This window comes from Cyprinus carpio, chromosome A15 (genome assembly GCF_018340385.1).
Source record: "Cyprinus carpio isolate SPL01 chromosome A15, ASM1834038v1, whole genome shotgun sequence".
In the NCBI taxonomy this organism is placed as follows: Eukaryota; Metazoa; Chordata; class Actinopteri; order Cypriniformes; family Cyprinidae; genus Cyprinus; species Cyprinus carpio.
This window is the reverse complement of record NC_056586.1, coordinates 989,083-1,016,268: the sequence shown is the minus strand read 5'-3', so window position 1 is coordinate 1,016,268 and position 27,186 is coordinate 989,083. Positions and strand designations below refer to the sequence as shown.

Below are 27,186 nucleotides of genomic sequence, written 5' to 3'. Positions count from 1 at the left end.
GGGATTCGCTCTCGAAGCATTTCTCAAAAATGCACTTAACTCCAACGCACAAGTACATTAAAGGGATCAGGTCCATTTGGAAAAAGCACACTTATGTTAAATTACCCGACACCCGAGGCAACTAATATCGAACCCCACCCATGTCCGAGGCACTCATTTTTGGCAAGTTTTGGACCCTGAATCCACTCGGGTCTTGGGACGGACCTCAGGTTTTCGGATCTGAGTGGACCTGTGAAGATCTCCAGTTGGAGCAGGATTGGAACTGAAGTCTGCAGGACAAGAGCAGGGCTGCCCTAACGAAAAAGAAGTTTATTCAAGTGTGCTATTAGTATACTTCTTTTAAAACTAAAAAAATAGGAAAGTATGCTTTTAGTTTACTTTTTATGTACTCCTCAGAAATATACTTAAAATGACATTTAAGTATACTTGACTTATACTTACAAAAAGTCTAAATATACTTGAACTTTACTTAAGTATACTTAATAAAATAAACTTGAAGTATACTACTTTTTGGTAAGGGTGGAGATCCTATCCTATGAGATATTTATTCGGGACATTGGCCCAGCTGAAGATTAGTCTTCTCTGAATACCTTCGCTAGGTGTTGCAATTAGGAATTCTCCTCTTTAGCACCACATGTCGTCTGTGCAAGTGCATTCAAGCTACACAGCTTTTGGCTGCTTACATATGCCTAGGACACGCTCATTTTTATGGTTTCGACTGCACTAAAATCGTGTTTGCATACATGATTGTGGAAATGTGCTATGTGGAGAAGCAGCTGATCCTGTGTGTTTTGTTCAGCTGGGAGCAATGAATAATAAGTAAACATGAGTACACAACGGGGCTGTCTATCCTTGTTTGGTTCCTGCCGAGGCTAGCATTTGTGCATCTACTTTGATGCCATTATGATAACACTAGCGTGTCTGTCATAATTAATTATTGATTGATTTTATTGTTTGATATGGTTGTGCAGCGCCAGCAATGCTGCCAATTTCATTGTGTATGCCCGCTCAAAACAATGCTTGTGTTATGTGAGTTTATACTGGCTCCCTCCCAGCTGACTGATGCAGAGCTGATCCCGTGTTCTCACCAGCCTCTTTGCTCTAGTGGTTTCCACCATGCAGATCCGCTATGGCATGCTTCGAGTGTCCGTGTGGGTATTTGGTTTATAACCTGTCTTTGACACGCTGCTGTCCTGGCTTATATTGCGACTCTTCCCTCACTTATTAGTCAGGTGGTTGCTGAAACAGAGCGGGACTCCTATAGTGTCAGCTACTGATTCAATGTCAAGTGAACCAAACTTGAAATCTCTGGTTACCTAACATATGCATGGTCCCTTGAGAGGAGTCTCCAGAGTCTTACAGAAGCTTTCTGAGACAAGGCCAGTCCAGTGCCTTGTTAGTATATAACGAATCATGTTTACAGGCTTCAGTAATCTTGGAGAAAGAGGTTTCCTCATAGTGTCAGCTACTGATGCCACGTCTTGTTCCCCTCCTCTCAAGAAACCATGGTTAATTAGGTAAACCAGAACTAATATAATTGCATGAATTAAATTGGGAACAATGTGGATAGGGCTGTGAAATACAGTAACACCATATTATTAACTAAAGTAATTAACACTTAACTTATGCATTTCGTTTTAAAACACTGATGTATTGATTAGTCTTCCCCTTGGTGACCCTAGTGATGCTACAGTTTGACTTTTTATGATGCGCTTCAGGATCACTTGAAATGTGTGCTGAAGCAGGTTGGAGCGTGCGTCGCGCGCTGTAGGGGTTAATGAGCGCGCGCGCGTCACAGACTGTCAGCGGACCCAGCTTTCAAAATGACGCTCTCCTCAGCGAGCGATAAACGCGTCAGTGAATGCAACATGAAGGACCGCACACAAGAGCTCAGACATGTAAGTATGATTTGAGTGAATTATACTTTATATCGATGCGCTGTGAAGGACAGACGCGCATAGACAACGATTTCACATCACCTCTCAGAATCACAGATCAGTAGTGATGGTTAAAGTTTGTTGAGCAGTAGCTGTAATTAAATTCGTTGTGCATCGTTGGTGAATATTAAATGAGCACAATGAGCACATGTTGTTTTATCTGTGTTTGTCACATTTATACTGACCTTTGGACAGAATAATGAAGTTCCTTTATTTGAGTTGAATAGATTGGAAGAGACGCGATGAGGGGTTTATGTTCGTGTAGATGACAAAAGTAGCCTACTACGTGCTCATTTGCATATACAGTAAAAGTCAAATTACACCATCAAGAGTTATAAAGATGAAAACTGATTTAACATCCCAGAGTTCAGTGAGCAGGTGTTTTTACATGAGAAATGATGCTTCAGCTCTGTGATTCTCTATAATGGAGAGATCTGTGTTGAGCACAGTAATCATTAACCGGTCTCTCCTCGCTATCACTGAACAAACAGAGGACATGAGAGGGATTCTGTCTGTTGTGATTCTGGATGCAGGTCATGTGTTAACAAGTGAAATGAAAAAGCCTTGTTTACATCGACCCAAGTTTCATGTCTCTGTCAGTACTAGAGGTGTGCGAAATCGATAAAGAGATTATATTTCAATATTTTCTGCGATTTTGTTGATAATGATAATGAGACTAAATGTTTTTAGTGCTTGTATCTTGGCTGGTTTAGGCCTGTCATGGACTGCTAATTCCCAGAGCTTCTCATATTCTGTACGGTGGTCAGTTCACAGCAGTGACAGAGACTTTTCATTGAGGGGCGACTTTTGCCACCTTGAATTCATTTACCGTTTACAGGGGCATTTTACCTTTATAAGAGCAACTTTCTTACCTTATTCCTACTTTATATGCATCGTCTTTTATGTAAGATAAGGTCCAGACCCGTATCCACTAATAAAGTGGTTCATCCGACCTGGATCAGAACTGGGCCCCCTCATTTAGAGGGTGCATATCTTATTCAAAATGAGTCATGTGGCCAAAACTAGCTGTAGAAATAAAAATATAAAAATACAGCTGACCAACATTATATAGACTAGATTGCTCTAAAAGCTTCAATATCCCATATGTTTCCCTTTATTATTATTAATAAACCACAAGACCATTTAAAACTTGAAAAAATCTCAACTTTCCTTAGCCAGTAACAATAAAACACTCTATAAAGAAGTAGGTAATTACAGACTGTAAATACATGATTGAATAGGGTTTACAGGAAAATAAAATGTAGCCATAAGTTGTACCAAAAACATTGTTTTATTTTATTTAAAACTTAAGCTCTAAAAAAAGACAATAGTATTGACTTAACTTTGTAAAGCTAATCTTTACGAATGAATTAGTTCAATTCAGCTATAAGCAATTCTACAGCAGACAAACCGTTTCATTATTCACTTTGTGTCAGCTCGATGTTGATTTAATTCTGTTCAGATCAGTGAAAATGTTACAAAATTCACAAATTATGAAACAAAGTTGATTCAGCAATAAAGCAGCTCTGGAGAAAACAGTGATGTCATCATCCAGCTCAATTCGGATCATCATCCAATAGTGCCAGTACCTTCAAATCAATAATAGTACTGAATATTCAGTGTCTTTTAAACCCCAACTAAGCCAGAGGTGACAGTGGAGCCCAAACTTCACCAGGTGACTGAAACGGAGAAATGATTTCAGTCTGCATCACTAGTCCAATTGTGGACTGATGTCATTAAGAATATTTCACTGTAAGCATGATTAAACTGCATTGTGGTCCTAGCAGCTCCTGGCTTGACTCGTTCATAGGGATCTGTGCAGAGGACTTGGCTGTTTCTTGTGGTATTTTACTCAGTGCAGATGTAGGCATATTTGCATCACTTTGACCGTTCTCTGCAGATCCCACCTTCTCACGCACCACGACTGGTTGATTATGTACAATACCTGCATGTTATGGGACAAACTACTTTTTGATCATTACATTCAGCAAGGATGAAATCAGGAAAACAAAGCCAAAACCTAGATCTTTTAGGCAATATAGAAATCCTGACCAGGACGTGTCCAGGAAAAAGAGCACGAATGGTCATCCTAAAATAAGTATCAAGCACTGGGTGTTGACTTTATCTCACAGCACCTGTAATCACACAAACACATTTTCATTCAAAATTTTATTGAATCTCATAGCGGCCACCAATTTTCATGTTTTAAAAGGATACACATAACTACTACCCTTAAAAACAAAAGTGTACCAACTGACATTTAAAGAAGTTTGACGTTTTGGGAAATATGCTTATTTGCTTATTCTTGCCAAGATTTATTAGAAGATCTCTTAAGTCTAAATGGTAAGCATAATGCTACAGGCATACGTTGGTTAGTTTTCTTCAGAGGTCTCCAAACTCCTGTCCTGTGGAGTTTAGCTCTGACTTGCCTCAACACGCCTGCCTGGAAGTTTCTAGTATGCCTAATAAGATCTTGATTAGCTGGTTCAGGTGTGTTTGATTGGGATTGGAGCTAAACTCTGCCGGACACCGGCCCTCCAGGACTGAGTTTGGACACCCCTGGCTTAGTGTAACGGCTGGAAACCAGCAGAAAGCTCAAGCTTGCGGTGTGAAACAGGCATAACGAGGGGTTATGAAATGGGACTACTTTGACTAAGACCAGCTGCCTTTGTGAACCATTGTCAGTATTAAAGAAAATAGCCAGTTAAATCAAGTTAAAAATTACATTTAATACTTAACTTATGCAGCAGGAAAAGCTCAAAACCAGACATTCCCCAAAACAGACCTGGTGACACTTGTGAATAAGCTGTAGGCTGCAAAAGGAAAAACATAACGTCAATGTGCCATATCTTAATTTGATTTTTTACTATAAGATTTAATTATTTGAAACAAAGGGAGGTGGTGAATATATTCAAGATGCTCCTCGTACTTAACACTTATCTGTCTGGATGGGATTTTAACCATTGGGAGTTACAGGATCTGGTCTGTATAGAAACAGACAGACAAAAGACAAAACCTAGTGAGAAAGGCAGTAAAGCAAAGATATAATGAGGCAGGTGAATTTTAGTCAAAGTTGTCCCCATTTTCAGTCATATCTTCATAATTATCCTGATTTAAAAAAAAAAAAAAAAAAAAAAAAAAAAACGCTTAAGACCTTGCTTGAAAATGATCATGTTTAAGTTTTTTCAGTCAGTAGTCTTGTCTGTACATGGCTAAATTGCAAAGAGAACTAATAGCTTTATAAACATACTTTAAAAAGAATCAGTTTGCTGAAATGTAAACAAAAATGGCTCCAGCTAATATACCAGAACCAAAAGTTTACTTAAACAAGTATGTACAATGTTCTCTTCATCTCACCTGCAAATCTTAATTGATAGGTAAAATAAATGACCTACATATTCGCTCAGGGCTGGATTAAAATGCAGATTTAAGGTAACTAAATCACCAAACCTCCCAGAAAGAAATAAATCCCATCCAAATAGGGCTTTGTTAACTTTTACTCAAATCTACAATAATGGTGACGTATTTCATAATTAAAACAGAAAACAAAGCCACTAACTGTTAAGGGTAAAGTAACTGGTATAGGTAAATTTACAAATTAAGCATATTTTGATGGTACTTTCTGTGTTCTGTCCTCATAGACCTGCCGCTTCTCCACTCAGCGACGGTTTAAAAAAGGCGTGTTCGATGTGTGAATCCGGCCAGCGTCTGTAGTGAGTCTGCTAGGGCGTACTACAGGGCGTATCTTGTGTGCATTGCCGTAATGAGTGTGGCGGGGTAATGAAATGAAATCAATAAACAAAATAAATTCATTTTAATAAATTTCATTATTTTAGGCAGTTTTACAGAGAATAGTGCCTCACAAACATCACAATTTACACACTATCAGTTATTGCTCTCAGTTTCTTTGTTATTTACAATGTATCCAACCAATCACACGTTAAGTATGGAGTGCCACAGGGCTCAGTATTAGGTCCTCTACTTTTCTCCTTGTATACACAGCAAAAAATCCAGAGTGAAATTAACTCTGCTGGGAGTACATGTGAGACCACACTCAAGAGTGTGAAAGTGTTAAAATAGGAGTGTTAAATTAACACTGAATCAGAGTTAAAGTTAATGAGATAATTAAGTGATTAATTGAGTGATGATTGACCATTATTGACGAGACCTGATGTTAACGAGCAGAATCAACAAAGACGAAAATAACTATTTTAATGTCACCATTATAGTGGTCAGTGATTGCTTTAATTGGGCTCTTGACCCTTAATATTTTAAAGTCAGATTTTGTTTGGCTGTTGTAATGGAGTTATAAAACAGATGGGCAAACAGAAAATATTGGTTTTCCTGAATCACTGAGTTAAAATTTCATTGTTGATTATTGCGGAGGAATGATTCTTCAGCATAGGATTACCAGCATTTTAAATACAATCTGTGCAAATTTCTTAAAAGTTGTTTGTTCAAAAAAATCTTTCAAAAGAGTCTTTCATTAAGACATACAAACATCAAGAATCAACCTGTGAACCTCAACGACGGTGACGATCAAAAAAGCATGTTGCAGGAGACTTGTGTTGCAGTGCATTCTGGGTGCCACCTATTAAAATTCATCCATGGCTCCCATGATGCACTTTGGCATGAATAAATTATTACCTGAATTGTCTTAGTAATGTCCTTTATGTTTTAGGCTTTAAATAAGTTTGTTGATTCAGGTCAAACAATCATTATGTAAAAACATAACTAATATCACATAATCATGTTTTTATTTTTGCTCGTCTCTCTATCACAAATCACTTATAACAGCAAAACCAAATCTAATTTTAAAAACGTAAGGGTCAAGAGCCCAACTAAAGCAAACACTGACCACTGTAATGGTGACATAAAATTTTTTGATTTTTGTCTTTGTTGATTCTGCTTGTTAACATCAGGTCTCGTCAATAATGGTCAATCATCACTCAGTTAATCACTTAATTATCTCATTAACTTTAACTCTGATTCAGTGTTAATTTAACACTCCTATTTTAACACTTTCACACTCTTGAGTGTGGTCTCACATGTACTCCCAGCAGAGTTGATTTCACTCTGGATTTTTTGCTGTGTATGTTTCCCTCATTGTGGTCCCATAAATGCCAGTTCAGTCTTGCATGTTTAACACATGACAAGATTGTTTGTTTATATTTTTGTAAAACTTTTGAACGCTTTACTGCATCATCTCTATCATAACTTTATGTGCTGTTCTTCTGCCCGGCTCCCTGGCACTCATGTGGTCAAAATGTTTCATTGCTGGATCAAAAGAGTATTTGCAAACTAAAGTATCAGTGGACAGTTCTTTGTTGTCGACATTGTTGATTGATTCGGCCCTAATGATTGTATGGGCACAGGTCTAACAAATAGCTTGAATGCACTGTAACTCAAGAATAAAAATATATAAAAAGATCTGCCAAATGAATAAATGTGAAATGACACTACAGCTGTCCCTGCAATTACTACAATGACAAGTTAATTTTTTTAATGATAATAAATCACCTAATGACTACTGTATTTCTGTTCATCAGGGAAAAGACCCAGAAGAGGTGGACGTGGTGGCCGTCAGTATTGAAAAGGGTTTCATGGACGAGTTCTTTGAGCAGGTTTGATATTAACATTACTTTTTCACTACTGAAATCTCGTTCTCTTGGATTTGTTTCTTAATTAGCCATACACAAAAGATGCTGCTTCATGATGCTCTATAATGACACGCAATGAACACATCATGTTAAGACTGCCATAAAACAGATTCACAGAAGAACTTAAATGTGTTTGAACAGAGTCAGCACTAAACTTTGCAGTTGTGTTCTGTTTATCAAGTAACACTGATAACTTCATTTAACCTGTTATATAAGATACATATGCAAACATACATGATACATATATAAATCAGCTGTTGACATATGCACAGGAAAACAAATGACTGCTGATCAGATTTGTGTTTGAAATATGAAAACATATTGTTGAGTATTATGTATTTGTTTAATTATTTGTGAATCAACTGTCTGTGCGTGAATTTATTTTAAATTTTGAGTCTGACCCTACAGAGATATGTGAAACAAGCTTTACTGTTAATGAACAACATGTATTTGATCTGTTCTGATCTTCCTCTTATCTCTCAGGTAGAGGAGATTAAAGGGTTCATTGACTCTCTGGCAGAGAAAGTAGAAGAAGTGAAAATAAACCACAGCGCCATCCTGGCCTCTCCAAACCCAGACGAGAGTAAGATCCTGCTACACATACAATCTTAATTAACTCAGCTTCACCATTACAAATAATCCGTGTATCTTTGTAAGAACTTAAGTGAACATTTAACTAGATTTCAGACGTAACAACAGGACTGTTCTGATTGGTTGCATTCGCACAGCTACAGAATGTGGAGGTCGGTCCTGGTTCAGATGTTTAATACACTTCTGTTTAAAATAAAGTGAGTGAAAGTGACGTGACATACAGCCAAGTATGGTGACCCATAATCAGAATTTGTGCTCTGCATTTAACCCATCCAAAGTGCACACACACAGCAGTGAACACACACACACACCGTGAACACACACACGGAGCAGTGGGTATCATTTATGCTGCGGCGCCCGGGGAGCAGTTGGGGGTTCGGTGCCTTACTCAAGAGCACCTCAGTCGTGGTATTGCCGGCCCGAGACTCGAACCCACAACCTTAGGGTTAGGAGTCAAACTCTCTAACCATTAGGCCACGACTTAGTGTGTAAGTTTACACTCACTTCACTTATGAAAGACAGTGACTATATTACAATTGACTCCATTAACCCTCAGATATTTACTCAGATATATGCTGACCCTTATCAAGTTCCAAAAGTTGTCCGTTTACACTTTATTTTAAGGTGCCCTTGTTACAGTGTAATTACACAAGTAAGTATTGAGTAATATTAACTATCAACATGTACTTGCTAAACAATTAGGTTATGGCTTCATTTTCATTGTAGTTATGCATAATTTACTGTTATTGCTATAGTAATTAAAGTACATGTAAGATGTGTAACAAGGACACTTTAAAAAGTGGGAAAAGACTGTGAACCATTATATTCTGTTTGTGATGTGAAAGGAAACATTAAGATTTAAATCAGTCATGTGTGCACCAGAGGAGTCACATCTCTATTTTGAGAGTGAGATTGGTTACTGTGGGCTGTGTGAACAGACAGTCAACAGCTGGTTTATTCTACAGACATCAGCTTCGCTCAGATTCTGAATAAAAATGACAGTAAACAATAGTGCCGTATTCTGTTGAAATCCTCTATATAATGCAAGTAGTGACAATTTTATACACTGACCGTAATGGGATATAAATGTATGGATTCCCTCAGAATGACAGGAAAAAAAAAACATTAGAGTGACCTGTTACCTGTTCAGAGAAGTGAACGATCTTCAGATCTTTGTACCTCTGACCTGATGCTATTTTGTGTGTGTGTGTGTGTGTGTGTGTGTGTTTCTTTTCTTAGTTCATTATTGTTTCTGTAGCTTGTGGGTTTGATTCGGAGAGGATGAACTGAACTAAGCTAAAATGTATACCTTGAATGCAATTTAAGCTGCTTTAGAAAAAATCTTTTATCAAATGCAAGCAAAGTACAATATATTTCAGCTGGCCTGTGATCTCTCTCTATCTCTAATGTCTATAAAGCACAAACACACTCCGCTCCTGCTGATCGCTGCACTGTCAGTCTTCTCCGCTCTTCCCGTGTTTGACGTCATGGAGTATTAGATTAGAAAGTGAATGTTAGCCCTGGATCTGGTACAGTTTTTTTTATAGCCACAAGTGCACCAAAACAGTGCCGAGACTCTATGTGCAGTATGCCATAAAAGAGAAGCAGATGTGGTCCAACTGTAAGACATCACACTGAGTTCTTGTCTGGTTGGGTTTTGTTACAGCCTGATGACACTCATGACAGACACACTAAAAGCCAGTGTTCTCCCACAATTACAGCAGTTCTCCGTTCTTTAATTTAATCACAGTAAATTACTGTACTCTGTACTGACACAGGAAATATTAATGGATTGATAGATCTTGTGGGTAGTGGTGTATGAGATGGCTAAAAGAGTTCCTGAGGACAGGAAGAGCAGCACAGGACTTCAGTCTCAGGCAAAGACTATGAGAAAGGAGGATGTGAACTGGGAGTCACAACGCCAGTGATGATCAGAGCCCAGCAAAAGGAGGTGGATTATACAAACATTAAAGGGATAGTTCACCCAAAAATGAAAGTTCAGTCATATACTCAATCTGCTGTAGTTCCCATGCCATATGGCTGTTTTTTTGTCCGAACCTTGAAAAAAACAAAACAAACCTAAAGTATCACAGAACAGTTCCATGTGATAATATATTCCAAGTATTCTGGGGGCATATGATAGGGTTTGATGAAAAACAATCCAAAACTGAAACTATTATTATTATTATTATCCTCACATTAGCCATTAGTTTTATGCACACGACTGCACGTTCATAAAACTCATGCAATTCACCCTGACTAAACCATTAAAAATGTGCAAAATTTTGAGAAATCAAGATTAATAAAATCACGATATGAAATACAATGTCTAGAAATATCAAAGAACTATCCATACAATTTCTTCACCGAGTAGAATATCTCCAGACTGGAACTCTGGTTGTCGGATGACAGTCAGAATGAAAATTGACAGATGTGAACACGATGTGAACTTGTTGCGATGAACACAACAGATATATTCACCTCAGAGAAGAAAGTGCTGCAACGTTAAGGTCATGAAAATGAAGCTAACAGAACTTTACTTGACAGTACGCCCCCTCCCGGAAGGCACAACCTCACACCATAACAGAAGAAATGAGGTGAGAAGAGAGACAGATTGTGGGGGCTTTGGAGGAGGACAAGGAGCAGGAGAAGGGGTGGTGCGCAAAGCACAGCCAGGATGATTGCCCATGGCAAAGTCGATGGAAGGACGAGCCATGGTGGAGGAAGTGGCTAACGAGAGCTCAGAGCGACCCAGGGGACAGCCAATAGGAAGACGACCACCGGCAGAGCTGAGGGAGGGACGAGCCATGGTGGAGCCCTGGTGGGATTGCTAGGTGAAACCATGGAAAAGACTGGCCGAGGTGGAGCAGGTGGAGACCCAGGAAGAGCCGAAGAGCTGCAGAGACCAAGGACAAAGAAGGTCCTGGAGACTGAGGTGAAGCCTCAGTGATGAGTGGCCAAGGTGAACCCAGGGAAGGAGGAGCCCTCCAGAGCCGAAGGGGTGGAGGCACGAGTACCTGTAAGTCCGTGGTGCAGGCAGAGTGATGACTGATCAAGGCAGAGCTGGAGGGACAAGGAAACCTGGTGGAGCCGGAATGATGATGTCCCATAGTGGAGCCAAGTCTGAGCCGAATAGTCGATTGGCTCAGGTGGAGCGATGAGCTTGGAGGATTGAGGCAGAGATAATTGGTCGACACTCCATGGTGGAGCTGGAAGCCCCAAGGCAGATCAGGGCTGATGGTGGAGCTGAGAGGCTGAAGTGCACCAGCGGGGGTTTCAGTGGAGCGTGCAGGAGAGGAAGGCTTGGTAAGGAAGCAGGCTCAGTGATTAACAGAGCTGGTGACAATGAAGAACACACTGTGATGGACAGGAATGGTGGCGATGAAGAGCATTCAGTGCTGGATGTGACTGGTGACGAAGACTCTGAGCTCGACCAGCAATGACAAAGACACAGTGCAGGAAGGGGCCAGTGACAGAGAAGGTTCGCGGGTGGGCAGAGAGGGCAGTAGCACTTCCGTTTCCAATTCTATTAGTTAGCCAATCCTCTGTATCCAGCTCCACCAATATACCCGCTGGCATGGATGTTGTAGTCCGTGGTGGGCATAAGCTGGATCTCCCGGTCTGTGGTGGGCTCAGGCTCCTTATCCGCCGTGGGTGTGTGCTCTGGGTCTAGCTATATGTGTTCCACTGGAGGATCTTGGGCAGGCAGGGTTGGGATGAGTATATCTGGTCGGAGCAGGCTTCTTCCTCTATAATTAGTGGACTACCCGCCAGACATAGAGCATACTCAATGTATTAAAATAATTAGTTGTTGTTGTTCCCTACCAGCATGATTTGAAGCTGTTCATCATGAAGCCCGATACAAAAGTGTCTCTTCATAGTGTACTTGTCCAACTAACCTGATGGCACTCAGTCCTCAACATAATATTCCAGTGGCCTGGTCCAGAGGTAGTCGAGGACACATTGTGATCGGATCTCAGTGAATTATAAACGCAATACAGCCATTGTGTCTGCATTCGCATGTCAACCTTACGCAAAACGCCGCCCCCTCTCTTGCGAATGTCAGATAAAAAGATGGAGGACACCCGTGTGGAGCGCTAATGAGACTCCTACACTTATCTTTGATTTGTAAAATGTCCCGCGACTGAAAATGCTTTTCAAAAGAAAACCCACCACTTCAGATTGACTCTGCACAAGGCCATTCTCTGCAGACTTATTAAATATTGCGTGGGAAAGACAGATTCGATCAGATATCCAGATAGAAAAGTCAGTTGATGTTGCCAAGTGTAAACGCATTGTGTTCTGATTGACTGATGATCCGATCTGCTTGATCAGATTATGGTGATTGCATGTTAATGCCAAGTGTAAACGCAGCCATAGTGAACTGCTGTGCTAATTTCATGCACAGAAACCAACAGCCAAGGTCAGGGTTTTTGTTAAATAATACATTAAATTTAGTAAACGATTAAATTAAATCATTATTGTTTTTCACCAAACCTTATTTTATATCCCCAAACACTTGGAATATGTGGCACATGTCGCATGGGACCACTTGGTGATACTTTTGAAGCTTGATGCTGATTGTTATCCACTGCCATTATATAGATGACTGCAAGCAGGACATTTTAGAAAAAAAAAAATATTTTTGTGGTCCAAAATAGAAGGAAGGGGATACAGCATTAGAACAACATCAGATTGAATAAATGATGACTTCATTTTCATTTTTAGGTAACCTTTCACTTTCAGAGGAAATGAACAGAGGAAATCATACAGACAGTCAAAACACTGTAACTCTCTGCACAAAATTTTGCATTGAATTAAGGTAGCCTTCAGTATTTCTACACTGTAAAACCTGACAAGTCACAGTAACTCAAACCGTTTGAGTAAACAGATTGCCTTTACTTAAACCATGTAAGTTTTAAAACTTTGCAATTATGTAATCAAGTGATTAATTAAGTGCTGATTGAGCTTTAGTGATGAACAGCTGCTGTTAACAAACAGCATCACCAGCTCCACTTATTAATAACCAGACTGACTTTATTTCTGTCAGACGTCTACAGAAGATCTGATTGAGAATTAACTAAGGTTTAGATGTTGATTTATTGTTTCGTTTGAAGTAACCATGTTAGAGATCAGTGTTTGCTTTAGTTGGGCTCTTGTCCCTTGATTTCTGTCTTAGATTATTCATTTTTTTTGGATGTTGTAACCATGTGTTTTTGAAACATGTTTGTTATAACTCAAAAACCCAGAGAAAATATGATCAGGTATTGGTTGTTATACAGCATATTGATGATGATAATCATCAATTATGGAGCTGTTCAGAGTTCGAAATCTTACTAAATAGGTGTTCTATAGTTAGTTCAGTTGATTACAATGAAAGCCATTCAAAAAGCCAGTGGTTCTTTCATAATCAGTTAATATTAAGGACTTTCCAAACAGTTTGGTCTTCTATGATGTTGATTAGTCACACACAGACATCAATAATCAGAATATGAACCTGAACAATGGTTACGAAAAAAAAAAAAAAAAAAAAAAAAAACATGCTGCAATGCATGCTGGGTACTATTGTAGTACAAAACTCATCCATGGCTCCCAGCATGCTCTGCTGCATTGTTTGTTTGTTTGTTTGTTTGTTTGTTTTTTTATGGTCACCATTGTTGAGGTTCATATGCTGATTATTGATGTCTGTGTGTGACTAAGTGACACCACAGAAAACCAAACTGTTTGGAAAGTTCTTTATATTAACTGATTATCACAGACCCACTGGCTCTTAGAATCACTTTTACTGTAATCAATCCAACTAATTACACAACACCTATTTCATCAGAGATTAGACTACAAACAGTTCAACAATCAATGATTATCATCACCAATATACAGTACAACAACCAACATCTAGGTACAGATTAGATAAAAAAAAGTGCTAACCTGAATGCACTGTAAGTTGCTTTGGATAAAAGCAGCTTCTAAGAGTGTGAGTGTGTGTATTACACCTGATGATATTTTCTCTGGGCTTTTGAGTTACAACACATGGTTACAACAGCCAAAGAAAAAACTAAGACAGAAATCAAGGGTCAAGAGCCCAACTAAAGCAAACACTGACCTCTAACATGGTTACTTCAAATGAAAACATAAATCAACATCTAAACCTTAGTTAATTCTCAATCAGATCTTCTGTAGATGTCTGACAGAAATAAAGTCAGTCTGGTTATTAATAAGTGGAGCTGGTGATGCTGTTTGTGTGGTTGTTTAATCAGATCTTGAGAGATTTAATGTATTTTATTTCAGTTTATTAATATCTAAGGCTGTGTCTGAAGTCAGTTGTAGTTCTTCTGTTTCTCTTTTCTTCAGTAATTCTGTTTGTTAACAGCAGCTGTTCATCACTAATTCACAATTATCACTCAATTAATCACTTAATTATTTAATTGCAATGTATATCTTCTTTCAGTGAACTCAACTGAATTAAGTTCAGAGTACTCACAACTATTATTAAAACTTAAATGGTTTAAGGCAATCGGTTTCCTCAAACGGTTTGAGTAAACCCAACTTGTCATGTTTTTAAGGATATCTGTTTACTCAAACGGTTTGAGTTACGTTACGTTACTTGTCGGTTTACAGTGTGTTAGTTATAAAACTTAAATGGTTTAAGGCAATCGGTTTCCTCAAACGGTTTGAGTAAACCCAACTTGTCAGGTTTTTAAGGATATCTGTTTACTCAAACGGTTTGAGTTAAGTTACTTGTCGGGTTTTACAGTGTAGAAGGGAATAGTTGGTTAATAACGTGTATGTCTTAGAATATTCTGAATATGCTTAGTGCATTACATAAAGGTATATTCCAGTAGCTGGAGATCAGAAATGATGTGCATGTAAACATGTTCTGTGTTTTTCTCTTTGATTTTATGACAGAAACAAAAGCGGATTTGGAGGAGTTGATGACAGATATCAAGAAGTTGGCTAATAAAGTACGCTCCAAGTTAAAGAGTGAGTCCTTCATCTTTAACAACACACGTTGCCACCAGTTACATGTTGAAGCATTAAAGAATCGATTGCCTCTCTCTTCACCTGTCAGGTGAAGACTAGCTTACTTCAGTTTGAATGTGATAGACTGTAGTGAAATAGAAGCTCAATTAAAGTTTTATAAATAGTAAGAAACGTAATAGGCAGTCAGTCTAGTGACAATAAAATTGTCTGATATGAGCACTCAAGCTTCAGCTGGTTCAAAATGCAGCAGGTAATTTAATAACTCTACCGGACGTCCTCCCAGTAGTGCGTTACAATAATCTAATCTTGAGGTCATGAATGCAAGCTCTTTGGCGTTAGAAATAGAGAGCAGTCCATATCATTTGCATTTACCATCATTCACTAATGTTCCATAAGACGATGACGCGATAGTGATGTCTTGTAAATGCTGAACTCACCATAACATCATGACACTGATTCCCGAGGATTTGGCATAACTTTGGTATTATTTATTTATCTTTACTCTCTTTAGCACTAGTAAATAATTAACCCAAGTGATTTTTTTAGATATCCAGCAGACCATAGAGCAGGAGGAGGCACTAAACCATTCAAAAAATCCATCAGCTGATCTGAGGATACGGAAAACACAGGTCAGAGGGGTTGGACACGACTCCATTACAACCTGTTGCTCACTGATGACTGGCAGATTAGTTGTTGTGTGTACATTAATATAAGAGGTTTCTGTTTTTCAGCACTTAACCTTGTCACGTAAATTTGTGGAGGTGATGTCAGAATATAATGCAACACAGTCAGATTACAGGGAGCGCTGTAAAGGGCGGATACAGAGACAGCTGGAGATCAGTGAGTAAACACACACACACTGGTAACACTTTAGTTTAGGGACCAATTCTCACTATTAAATAGATGATTATTAGCATGCATTTTACTACACTGTTATTTTGTGTGTGTGTGTGTGTGTGTGTGTGTGTGTGTGTGTGTGTGTGTGTGTGTGTGTGTGTGTGTGTGTGTGTGTGTGTGAAATTATAGTATATTCCAGGTTAATAACTGCATTACTTTCATGAATTGATCATGCTGTAGAGTTTTTTTTTTATTCTTGTTGGGTTTTTTTTGTGCTGTTAAACTTGTTTGTGGTTCACTTTTAGCAGTTTGCGATGTTGGTTTATGTTGTAGTGTTGTTTTTATTTGTTGAGTGTTACAATTGTTGTGTTTTGTATGTTGAGGATTGATATCACATCTTTCAGACGTTTCTCAGCAGTTGCGTCACTATTGTGAAAGATCCATCCACAAATAGTTGTAAATAAGAAATAAGCTATTATTAATCTTCATGCTTAAATAACGCTAAAATAAAATCTTTGTGTTCATGCTAAGAATAGTTTGAATATCTTAAAGTCAGGCAATTAGCTTATTTTATATTCTAGCTTGTCATCATTTTGACAAATGTTTTTATTTGTCACACTTCTGACATGACTAGATCAGAAACTTGAATATGAATAAACAAGGTCCGAGTTCCCAAACAAATGCTAATCACTAATCACCATTATGGTGACTTCAAAACAATTACAGCAGTAAACAACTATATTTCTCACAGTTAAAGACAACTTTCTAATGTGAATTCACAGTAAAACAAGAGCAGTAAATGACTGTGATGTTAGCATCATTCTGTTGTTCATTCACAGTCATTTGTAAGAAAATTACCAGCATGCATTGATTTCATAGTAAATTTCTGACTACAGTAATGTATTGTAAAATAATACTCTTTAATCCTCTAAATTCCTGGCAATTTTTTACATTGTAGCATATTTGCTGTTTTTTAGAACTTTTAAAGCATGTGTTAATGTCTTATTCTGCATGACCATATTTTAGATCTCTTAATCCCGAACCCCATACCTAAACTTAACAACTATCTTACTAACTATTAATAAGCAGCAAATCAGAAGTTTATTGAGGCAGAAGTCATAGTTAATAGCTGGTTAATAATGAGGATTGGACCCCTAAAAAGTGTGACCAAAAACAAATGATTTTCACTACAATAATATTTATAAAAATAATAATTCTAATAGCTGTAAGCAATTAATAAAAGAGAATTGCTCCAAAACAACAAGTTCTTCTGTTATTTCAGGCTTTAGTGTCAACTGCTTCTGTCTCTTCACATGATCCCTGGCTCAGGTTAAGGATTTTTCTTGTGACTCAAGAGGAGTGTGCACATCACTCTGAACCGCTTGAAGTTAACATTTATTTTTATGTATTTCTCAGATCTCCTATGTCATAATGGTTTTGTCAACGCTTTAATGCCAAGGCATATTAGTGTTTTGTGTGCTACTGTCAAGTGTTCCTACGTCCTCTGTGGGATTATATGGTTCTGGGGAAAACAGATGACCCCCATCTGTCTGACAGGCCTGTGTCTTCAAGCTGGAACCATAATAATCATCCTGCCAGCTTGGGCGAAAGACTGCTAGTGTTTGCAATCTGTTACTGACTACCAGGAAAGTGTAGTAGATCTGCCCTGCTGGGTCACGCCACGACAGCGTCCGCAGTATAGCTCTGCGTTCAGTGTGTAATCAAGTCTGAGTCACGATACATCCAGATCACAGATGTGTGATCACGCCACACAGTTCATTATTAACTCAATGAGCCACTAATTACAGACTGTCAGGGGAGAACAGTGGTGCATGTCACCTCACTGTTTCAGGCTAGTGATTCTCTATTCTCATTTCAAAAATTGCAGCAGAATCGTTTTTGTGTAATTAGCCCTTTAGAGAAGCATTTCCTCCATAATGGATTTCCTCGTAACTTGACCCTTTAAATTACATTTTCTGTGAAACCAAGGTATTACTAGCAATATTGTTAAGAGTGTGCATTCATCACAGTTGTATTTCTGTTGTTTGGTGAAAAACATGGTAAGACAAAAGATTAGGGAGCACATGTTGACCGCTGACTATGACGTCTGCTCATTATTAGTTAGTAAGGTAGTTGTTAAGTTTAGGATTAATGGACCTAGAATATGTTAAGGCAGAGTAAGGCATTAATATGTGTTTTATAAGTACTAATATACAGTCAATATGCATGCTAAAAAGCAACTAGTTAATAGTCAATAGTGTTCCCTAATCTAAAGTGCAACCAAAAACATTTACCCATCAAGCCATGCATCATACTGTAGTCTTGAGAGATGCAAAACTCAGCATGCATATTCATGTTGACTTTAAAAGTCACTACCTCTCAGATTTAACAACAGTCACATGACATTATGCATGTCTGCATAGATCAAATATGCATTGAATGTTTGAGTCTTTTTTTTATATCAAAGACAAAAATTTTAATCCAAGCTACTTAACACTAGCATGATATTTTTTTCTTCTTCTTTGTAGCGGGAAGAAATACAACAAATGAGGAGTTGGAGAGCATGTTAGAAAGTAACAACCCCTCCATCTTCACTTCAGGGGTGAGTGGATGCATATAGCATCATATATTAGTGCTGTAAAAATGTGCGTTCTTTGAAGGAACAGACTGAGAAATGTGTAATAAAGTTATGCAGTTTCTCAGTGTATTGTACGTTTGGAATGGAATTGTAACTACTTCTAAACATTCTAAGTAGTAAACATTCTAAACTATTGTGTTCCTTTTGTTGTGCTGTGTTTAAAAAGTTCAGGAAGATAAAAAACCCTTTTGAAATGTAAATTCATATCTGTACAGTAGAGTGCGCAGTTCAAACAAACCTTTCAGCTGTGCTACTATTCTGGATTACATGAAGTTCAACACTTTGTTCTCAATCACAATAAACAACAACAACAAAAAAGAAAAAAGAAGAAAATTCTTTAAATGGATATATATATATATATATATATATATATATATATATATATATATATATATATATATATATTAAATATTCATCTAAAGTCATTTTTGCTAATTAGGATGGTTGAACTGAATCATTGAAGGTCAGCAGCAAAGACATTGGTTAATAAATAGGATTAAATGCATGAAGGATATTTGTGTTATTTAATTGTGTTATTTATTGAGTTTGCATTTCACTGTTTTTATTCATTTCTAGAAATACTGAATCTGTTTTTGTGCAAGTGAGATGAGTAAATGCATGTTCACATTTAGTCTAGATTTACAGTAGCATCACGTTCACACAGCGCACACAACGCATCTGCACAAGAATATAACACCATTTACAAATACGCTTGTAGCCTTTGTGAATTTTATCTGATGGCCATGAATCTCTGACTTCTTTTTATTCCTTGGTGCTACAGAATCAATAGCATTCAGTTTGCGACAGCCTGTTTGTCCGATTCTCACCAAATTTCACACAGATCATCACCAGACCGTTATGAAAGCACAAAGTTTTGTTTTCCTCTTAGTTAACCGTGAGCGAGTAATGTTTGGGTTAATCAACCGAGTGTTCAGCCATATTGTCACAATAAAAGATAAACCTGCTTTCTAGAACACCTCGCGGTTGAGTTTTACTGGAAAGAAGCTTTGAGTAATGATGACTAAGATGTGATGGGGCTCTAAGGAGGTCTAAAGGTTCGTATTTTGTAAGACAGGAATTTTCAGCCAATCCCCTTCTCAGAACATTCTGCATTTGATGTTGTTTTTGCTTTTTGTAAAGCAGCCAGTGGTTAAAGCAGAATTATGTTGGAAAACTTCCTCATTCTTACTTTCTAATTTTTGCTTCAGATCATCATGGACTGCAACATCAGTGAACAGGCCATGAATGAGATTGAGACGCGGCACAGTGAAATCATCAAACTGGAGAACAGCATCCGTGAGCTGCATGATATGTTCATGGATATGGCCATGCTGGTGGAGAGCCAGGTGAGCTTCACTGACAGCTGATGAAACAGCTGCTGTGTGCTCTGTGTGTCTGGAAACTGATTTATATTTACAGGACATATTCAGAGCCAGTTAAAACTGGGTTTAGTGTGACATGTAGATGTGAGCCGTAGTCCTGCAGCATTTGAGACACTTGATCTGATGAATCACATTCACACTGTAGGGGACAGACAGGATCTAAAACAGCTGTAAAGCAATTGCAGTGTAAGCCAGGACTTTATTTAGCGTTCATGGGTGCGCAGTGATCCAGTCAGATGGCTGACATCTCAACTCAACCACATTATGATTACTTCAGAACTCAGAAAGGAAACATAACGTGTGGCTGCATCTTCAGTCATCAAACAAACACAAACACACTGTTTTCCAGCATCTTCTGCACTTTTGAGCTCTTTGCAACAGTGACTGTATGATGTGGAGATCCATTTTTCCACACTGAGGATAACAGAGAGACTCATACACAACTATCGATGCTCAAGAAGGTAACGATGCATTAAGAGCCGAGGGGAATAAACTTGATGGTCAGGGTGACCAATAAAAACAAAGGGAAATTAACTAGACACAGGTGAACATGATGGGTAACCAATGAAACAAACCAGGGTATAATTAGTAGCCAAGGAAGCAAGAACACGGGAACATAGGAACAGTGGAACAAAATAAACTTCAAAACAGCTATATTTTAGCAATATGAAACCCATGACCGCTCCATTTGATACTTATTCTGTCCTGTCTTAAACAATCAGTGGCTCAGATAAAAACAAAAATAAAAATCTCTCCAAAATCAAGTCCCATCCTACATTTTTTGTCTCTCATTCAAATAGCAGTTTCACTCATCTATACCTACTAGAAAAGAAAAGACATTGCAATTTCCATTTCCAGTTTCTGAGTTTGAGTCTTGCCAGTTTAAACATTCAAGCGAATTGAGCTCTCTTTTGTATCTTATCATGGTTGAACAGACAAATACACACAAAATCATGTCCGAATTACCGTTCTGTCCTCATAAGTGCAGTCAGATGTCTTAAGTGGATGTAAACAGTTGTGTGTCAATATATTAGATCTGTACATGAGGCCTTAAAGTGACAGCAGCCTAATACACCCGCTGCCGTCTGTGTCCATGTGTTATATATGATTTTTTTTACACATATAATCAGCAAACAACTATTTGATATGTAAAGATGTAGAGCAGCAATGACATTCATTCTTAGCATTAGTGTGTCTGTTTTAATCCAAGCTTTTCTGTTCAGCACACAGTGGGGGTGTGTTTGTGATTGTGTGTGAGCCTCTTCCTTTGTAACGGTTGCCATCTGGAGTCGATAGCCTCGTGCATGGGCACTGTCCCGACATTATTGTGCTTTGAGCAACCCCAAACTTGAGTCCAGACTCGAGGACCGTTCATGCTCTCTCTGCTACTTTGCTTCCAGTCTGTCTATACACTGTAAAACCCGACAAGTAACTTAACTCAAACCGTTTGAGTCAAACAGATATCCTTAAAAACCTGACAAGGTAGGTTTACTCAAACCGTTTGAGGAAACCGATTGCCTTAAACCTTTTAAGTTTTAAAACTAACACACTGTAAAACCCGACAAGTAACGTTACTCAAACGCTTTTTGTGTAAACAAATATCCTTAAAAACATGACAAGTTGGGTTTACTCAAACCGTTTGAGGAAACCGATTGCCTTAAACCATTTAAGTTTTAAAAAACTTAATAGTTGTGAGTACTCTGAACTTAATTCAGTTGAGTTCACTGAAAGAAGATATACATTGCAATTACATAATTAAGTGATTAAATGAGTGATAATTGAGCATTAGTGATGAACACCTGCTGTTAACAAAAAGAATTACTGAAAAAAAGAGAGAAAGGAACTACAACTGACTTCAAACACAGCCTCACTAAAACCTGACAAGTTATGTTAACTCAAACCGTTTGAGGAAACCGATTGCCTTAAACCATTTAAGTTTTAAAAAACTAACAGTTATGAGTACTCTGAACTTAATTCAGTTGAGTTCACTGAAAGAAGATATACATTGCAATTAAATAATTAAGTGATTAATTAAGTGATAATTGTGAATTAGTGATGAACAGCTGCTGTTAACAAACAGAATTACTGAAGAAAAGAGAAACACAAGAACTACAACTGACTTCAGACACAGCCTTAGATAAAATAAACTGAAATAAAATACATTAAATCTCTCAAGATCTGATTAAAACAACCCCACAAACAGCATCACCAGCTCCACTTATTAATAACCAGACTGACTTTATTTCTGTCAGACGTCTACAGAAGATCTTAATGAGAATTAACTAAGGTTTAGATGTTGATTTATGTTTTCATTTGAAGTAACCATGTTAGAGATCAATGGTTGCTTTAGTTGGGCTCTTGACCCTTGATTTCTGTCTTAGTTTTTTCTTTGGCTGGTATAACCATTTGTTGTAACTCAAAAGCCCAGAGAAAATATCATCAGGTGTTATACACACACACTCACAGTCTTAGAAGCTGCTTTTATCCAAAGCAACTTACAGTGCATTCAGGTTATCATTTTTTTTTTAATCAAACCTGTACCTAGATGTTGGTTGTTATACTGTATGGTGATGATAATCATTGATTATTAAACTGTTTGGAGTCTAATCTCTGATGAAATAGGTGTTGTGTAATTAGTTGGATTGATTACAGTAAAAGTGATTCTAGGAGCCAGTGGTTCTGTGATAATCAGTTAATATAAAGAACTTTCCAAACAGTTTGGTTTTCTCTGGTGTTACATAATCACACACAGACATCAATAATCAGCATATGAACCTCAACAATGGTGACCATAAAAAAATAAAATAAAAAAAACAACAACAATGCAGCAGAGCATGCTGGTAGCCATTTTTTTTTTTCGTAACCATTGTTGAGGTTCATATTCTGATTATTGATGTCTGTGTGTGACTAATTGACACCATAGAAGACCAAACTGTTTGGAAGTCCTTTATATTAACTGGTTATGAAAAAAACACTGACTTTTTGAATGGCTTTCATTGTAATCAACTGAACTAACTATAGAACACCTATTTATTAAGATTTTGAACTCTGAACAGCTCCATAATTGATGATTATCATCACCAATATGCTGTATAACAACCAATACCTGATCATATTTTTTTCTGGGTTTTTTGAGTTATAACAAACATGTTTCAAAAACACATGGTTACAACATCCAAAATAAAAATAATCTAAGACAGAAATCAAGGGTCAAGAGCCCAACTAAAGCAACACTGATCTCTAACATGGTTACTTCAAATGAAACAATAAATCAACATCTAAAACCTTAGTTAATTCTCAATAAGATCTTCTGTAGACGTCTGACAGAAATAAAGTCAGTCTGGTTATTAATAAGTGGAGCTGGTGATGCTGTTTGTTAACAGCAGCTGTTCATCACTAAAGCTCAATCAGCACTTAATTAATCACTTGACACATAATTGCAAAGTTTTAAAACTTACATGGTTTAAGTAAAGACAATCTGTTTACTCAAACGGGTTGAGTTACTGTGACTTGTCAGGTTTTACAGTGTACTGACCTATAAAGGCAAAACTGACAAAAATAAAGGAGGAACTACAGACATGAATAAACATTGGCCTGGCTGTCCTGAGCTGGTATCTATGCACTTCCTTTCACTGAGCACTTTGAATTTTATACATATGGCCGTCATTGGAGATCAGATGTAATTACCCCCCCACTCAACATATTCTCCAAGAGAACAAGAAATGGTCACATTCATTCAGTAAATAGTGTTTGGTGAGCTGTACTTTCCTGTTTCCTTTCAGGGAGAGTTAATAAACAATATAGAGAAGAATGTCTGCAGTGCACAGGACTATGTGGAGAAGGCCAAAGAGGAAACCAAAGCAGCTGTCAAAGTCCAGAAGACTAGCAGGACGGTGAGAGAGAGCACGAATCCATTATACTCCTCTGAAATCACCTTTCTCTTTTTCTTCTCTTTCTCTGGTGCTGTCCATCCGCTGCTCTGGTCAGGGAGATATGGTAGACCGTATAGAGTATAATGTGGATCATACAGTGGATTACATTAAGGATGCACTGTTAAACACCAAGAAGGCTGTAAAGTACCAGAGTAAAGCGCAAAGGGTGAGTGGAAGATACGTCAGTGCCTGCTGTCCGTCCTGCATGAGCTCATTTCTCACCTTTTCCCATTCCCACTCCTTCTTATGGGAAGTTTTGTCTGTGTGCTGTCAACATTAATCTAATGCTGATGGGTCAGACTGCTTTCTCAATCACGTGGTGCTAAATTCATTTACACACGGAAACAATAGTTCACCCAAAAATGAAGATTTGCTGTAAATGTGCTCAGGCCACACGAGATCAGGATGAGTTTGTCTCTTCATCAGGTTTTTAGAAATGCAGCACTGCATCAGTGTCTCAGCAACGGATGCTCTGCAGTGAATGGGTGCCGTCAGAATGAGAGTCCAAACAGCTGATAAAAACATCACAATAATCCACAAGTAATCCACAGCACTCCAGTCCATCAGTGAACATCTGGAGAAGACAAAAGATGAAACAAAATCTGTAACTTCATACCATTGCTTCCTTTATTCATAATATTGTGTTCTCCATGGAAAAGAGCAGTAAAGTGTTTGGTACAGGACAAATTAATGACTAGATTTTCATTTCTGGGTGAGCTAGCAAAATCTAGTTGTAAGGTTTGTAATATTTTTAGTACTGAGATATCATGAACTGAAGATGCCTGCAGCCCTCTCACTTTCTGTCCATGTCCCCCACAGAAGTTGATCCTGATCGGCGGTTGTGTGTCCATCTGTCTTTTCATCCTCATCATCTCTCTAGCCATTGGATTGAGCTAACCAAGTGACTCTGGTGTCTGTGCGCTGCTTGTGACAGACAGGAGCTCAGGACCATCTGTTTGCATGCTGTATAATTCGTGATACAGCCGATAGATTCAGTAGAAAAAATAAATAAAAAATCATAGACATGCTGGGTGTGTAATGCACTGAAAGATAAAATGAGATGAAAGGGCTACGATGTACAGTGTCTAGAAAAAGTATTCACGTTCTGTAAAGTTATTGTTTTACGTGTCAGTTGACTTTTTCTGAAGTTATCCATTATACAAAATATTTAAAGAAGGCAGACAATACCAGTACTGTTTACAGAAGCGGGTGTGAATTTTAGCACAACACTTCCTTTTTAATGCTCAAAAAGTGAGATGTAAGATGTAAGTAGCTAAACATTTCATATTTGATGACCCTGAGTTACTAAATATTAAATATAAATCCAGGAATGCAAGCAATTCAAAAGGAGCTGTTTTCAGCAGATTAGGCTTGAGATTAAAAATGCTTTACTACACAATAAATTCTAGTTCTATATCCTGTTCAAATATTAACATTCCGGACCCAAATGTCTACACTGCAGTCAGCTGGACTTTGATTGCACACATATGATTGTCATTTAGCTATTTATGTCACTGATATGAAATCCATTTCTTGCACCAGTGATATTTTAGGTGGTCCATTCTACTGAAAGTGAATACTTTTTATGTCATCGCCTCAGTTTGTGTTGTTATGTACCGCTGTGTGTCACACGTCTGCTCAGCACTGGGGCATGATTGTAAATGGTAAACAGTGTTATGCGTTTGCTACACTCCTAATGTTCAAAATGATGTCATCTTGGAGAGCAGTGTTGAGCTAACTGTTTTTTACTCTTAGAACTTGACATTTAACATCAGACTACACTTACATTAACCAAACCGAACAGATCGCATCAGTGTATAAGTTTTGTAAATGTATCTGTAACATGTTATGTCACAATGAATGAAACCCCCAGCTTCCTCAAACTGCTCTCCATGAATCTTTAAACATGCAATGAAATTTCTGCCCCGGTCTTCTACTTTTCATGCTGCCTGGAATGTTTTCTCCATTTTTATCTTGATTTTTTTTTTATTTTTTCTTGAACTCTTCCAAATACAGAAGAAAACCACAATTATTATCTGTTGTGTGCTGCTTGGAATCGTTGTTGCTTCTATCATCGGCGGCGTGTTGTCCTGAATGACGCACATACAGCATGATGTGTTCAGAGCGGATAATAAAGAGGATGTTTGTTTGTTTCTATGTGAGGCTGGACTGAACTACATGGCTTGCACTAGGCATCAGCTACTGTCGACTCATCAAACCTGAGCAAAAGTCATTTAGTGCATCCTAGCCTTTATTCTGGCTATTGCAGGTCATATATGTATTTTCTCAAGAATTCAAACACAGGTTGCCTCTGAACAAAACAAAATGTATCATCTGTCATTGTGATACTTTGAGGCTCTTTGAAGCAAACCAATTCTCAATCTGTAGTGATAAACAGACAGCAGTGTGTGCCGTTATCATTAATAACCCACTAGTCTTTTTTAAATCGAAGATTTGTGTTTGTTTTATTCTGTTGTTGCAAGTAAAGTTCCAGTTTATTCACACCTCAGATTGTTTCCAGATGTTTGTGTGCTTCATAAACACGCGTGAATGTCTAAAGAAAACATGCATTAGTCCTCTAATTCATTATGAGTAAAGTGCTGCATCTTAAGTTCGCTTGACAAAAGCATGACATGACAAAGAAATGTGGCACGAATTATAACAGTCAAAACAAGAGCACATACTGACTGCCTCCATGCAATAAATGAACTTATTAAAATGATTAAGAATGTCCAGCTATGTTATGTTAAGTTAGCTTGTGTACTATTTTTAAGTCGCTTTGAATAACGTAGTCTGCTAAATGAAGTGTGAGAGCCTTTACAGCTGCAGCAGGAGTGGAAGCATCCGAACCCTCAAGCGTTCAGGTGAACCACAACCAGAGACAAAACACGTCTATAAAGACAATATATATATATTATTATTATTATTATTTTTTTTTTCAAATATACTTTTAAATATATTTCAAGATAACATACTTGTTAAAATATGTTTATGTACATATATTTTCTTCCAATATATTTTGGGGATTTTTTTTTGTCATTTTAAAAATAGAAATTAATTTAAAAATATGTTTGACCTCTACATATTTCAGTCCAAGAAAATGCATTTTCTTGCATCAAAAATGTATTTAGAATTATATTTTGGTATAGGAAGTTTGAAACAAAATATATTTGCTATTTCTATTCCACTGAGCTTCCCCGTTTGCAACATATATTTAGCATATATTTC

The 27,186-nt window shown here is 37.7% G+C and overlaps 1 protein-coding gene across 5 annotated transcripts; it reads left to right on the top strand.

The window, feature by feature from the left end:
* Window positions 1-1,675: 1,675 nt before the first annotated feature.
* stx1a (syntaxin 1A (brain)) lies at window positions 1,676-26,467 on the top strand. Of its 5 annotated transcripts, none has more exons than XM_042770744.1 (10): window positions 1,676-1,898; window positions 7,487-7,561; window positions 8,081-8,180; window positions 15,095-15,169; window positions 15,716-15,798; window positions 15,901-16,009; window positions 18,535-18,608; window positions 19,853-19,990; window positions 24,014-24,124; window positions 25,975-26,467. In XM_042770744.1, the coding sequence occupies exons 1-10, from the start codon at window positions 1,824-1,826 to the stop codon at window positions 26,050-26,052; spliced, it is 918 nt and encodes a 305-aa protein (XP_042626678.1). In that variant the 5' UTR covers window positions 1,676-1,823; the 3' UTR covers window positions 26,053-26,467. The 5 variants fall into 5 exon arrangements, 3 of the variants coding, with proteins under 3 accessions (XP_042626678.1, XP_042626680.1, XP_042626677.1); XM_042770746.1 differs by having other exon boundaries at window positions 1,680-1,898; window positions 24,778-26,467; XR_006161704.1 differs by having other exon boundaries at window positions 1,681-1,898; window positions 23,809-24,124.
* Window positions 26,468-27,186: the final 719 nt, after the last annotated feature.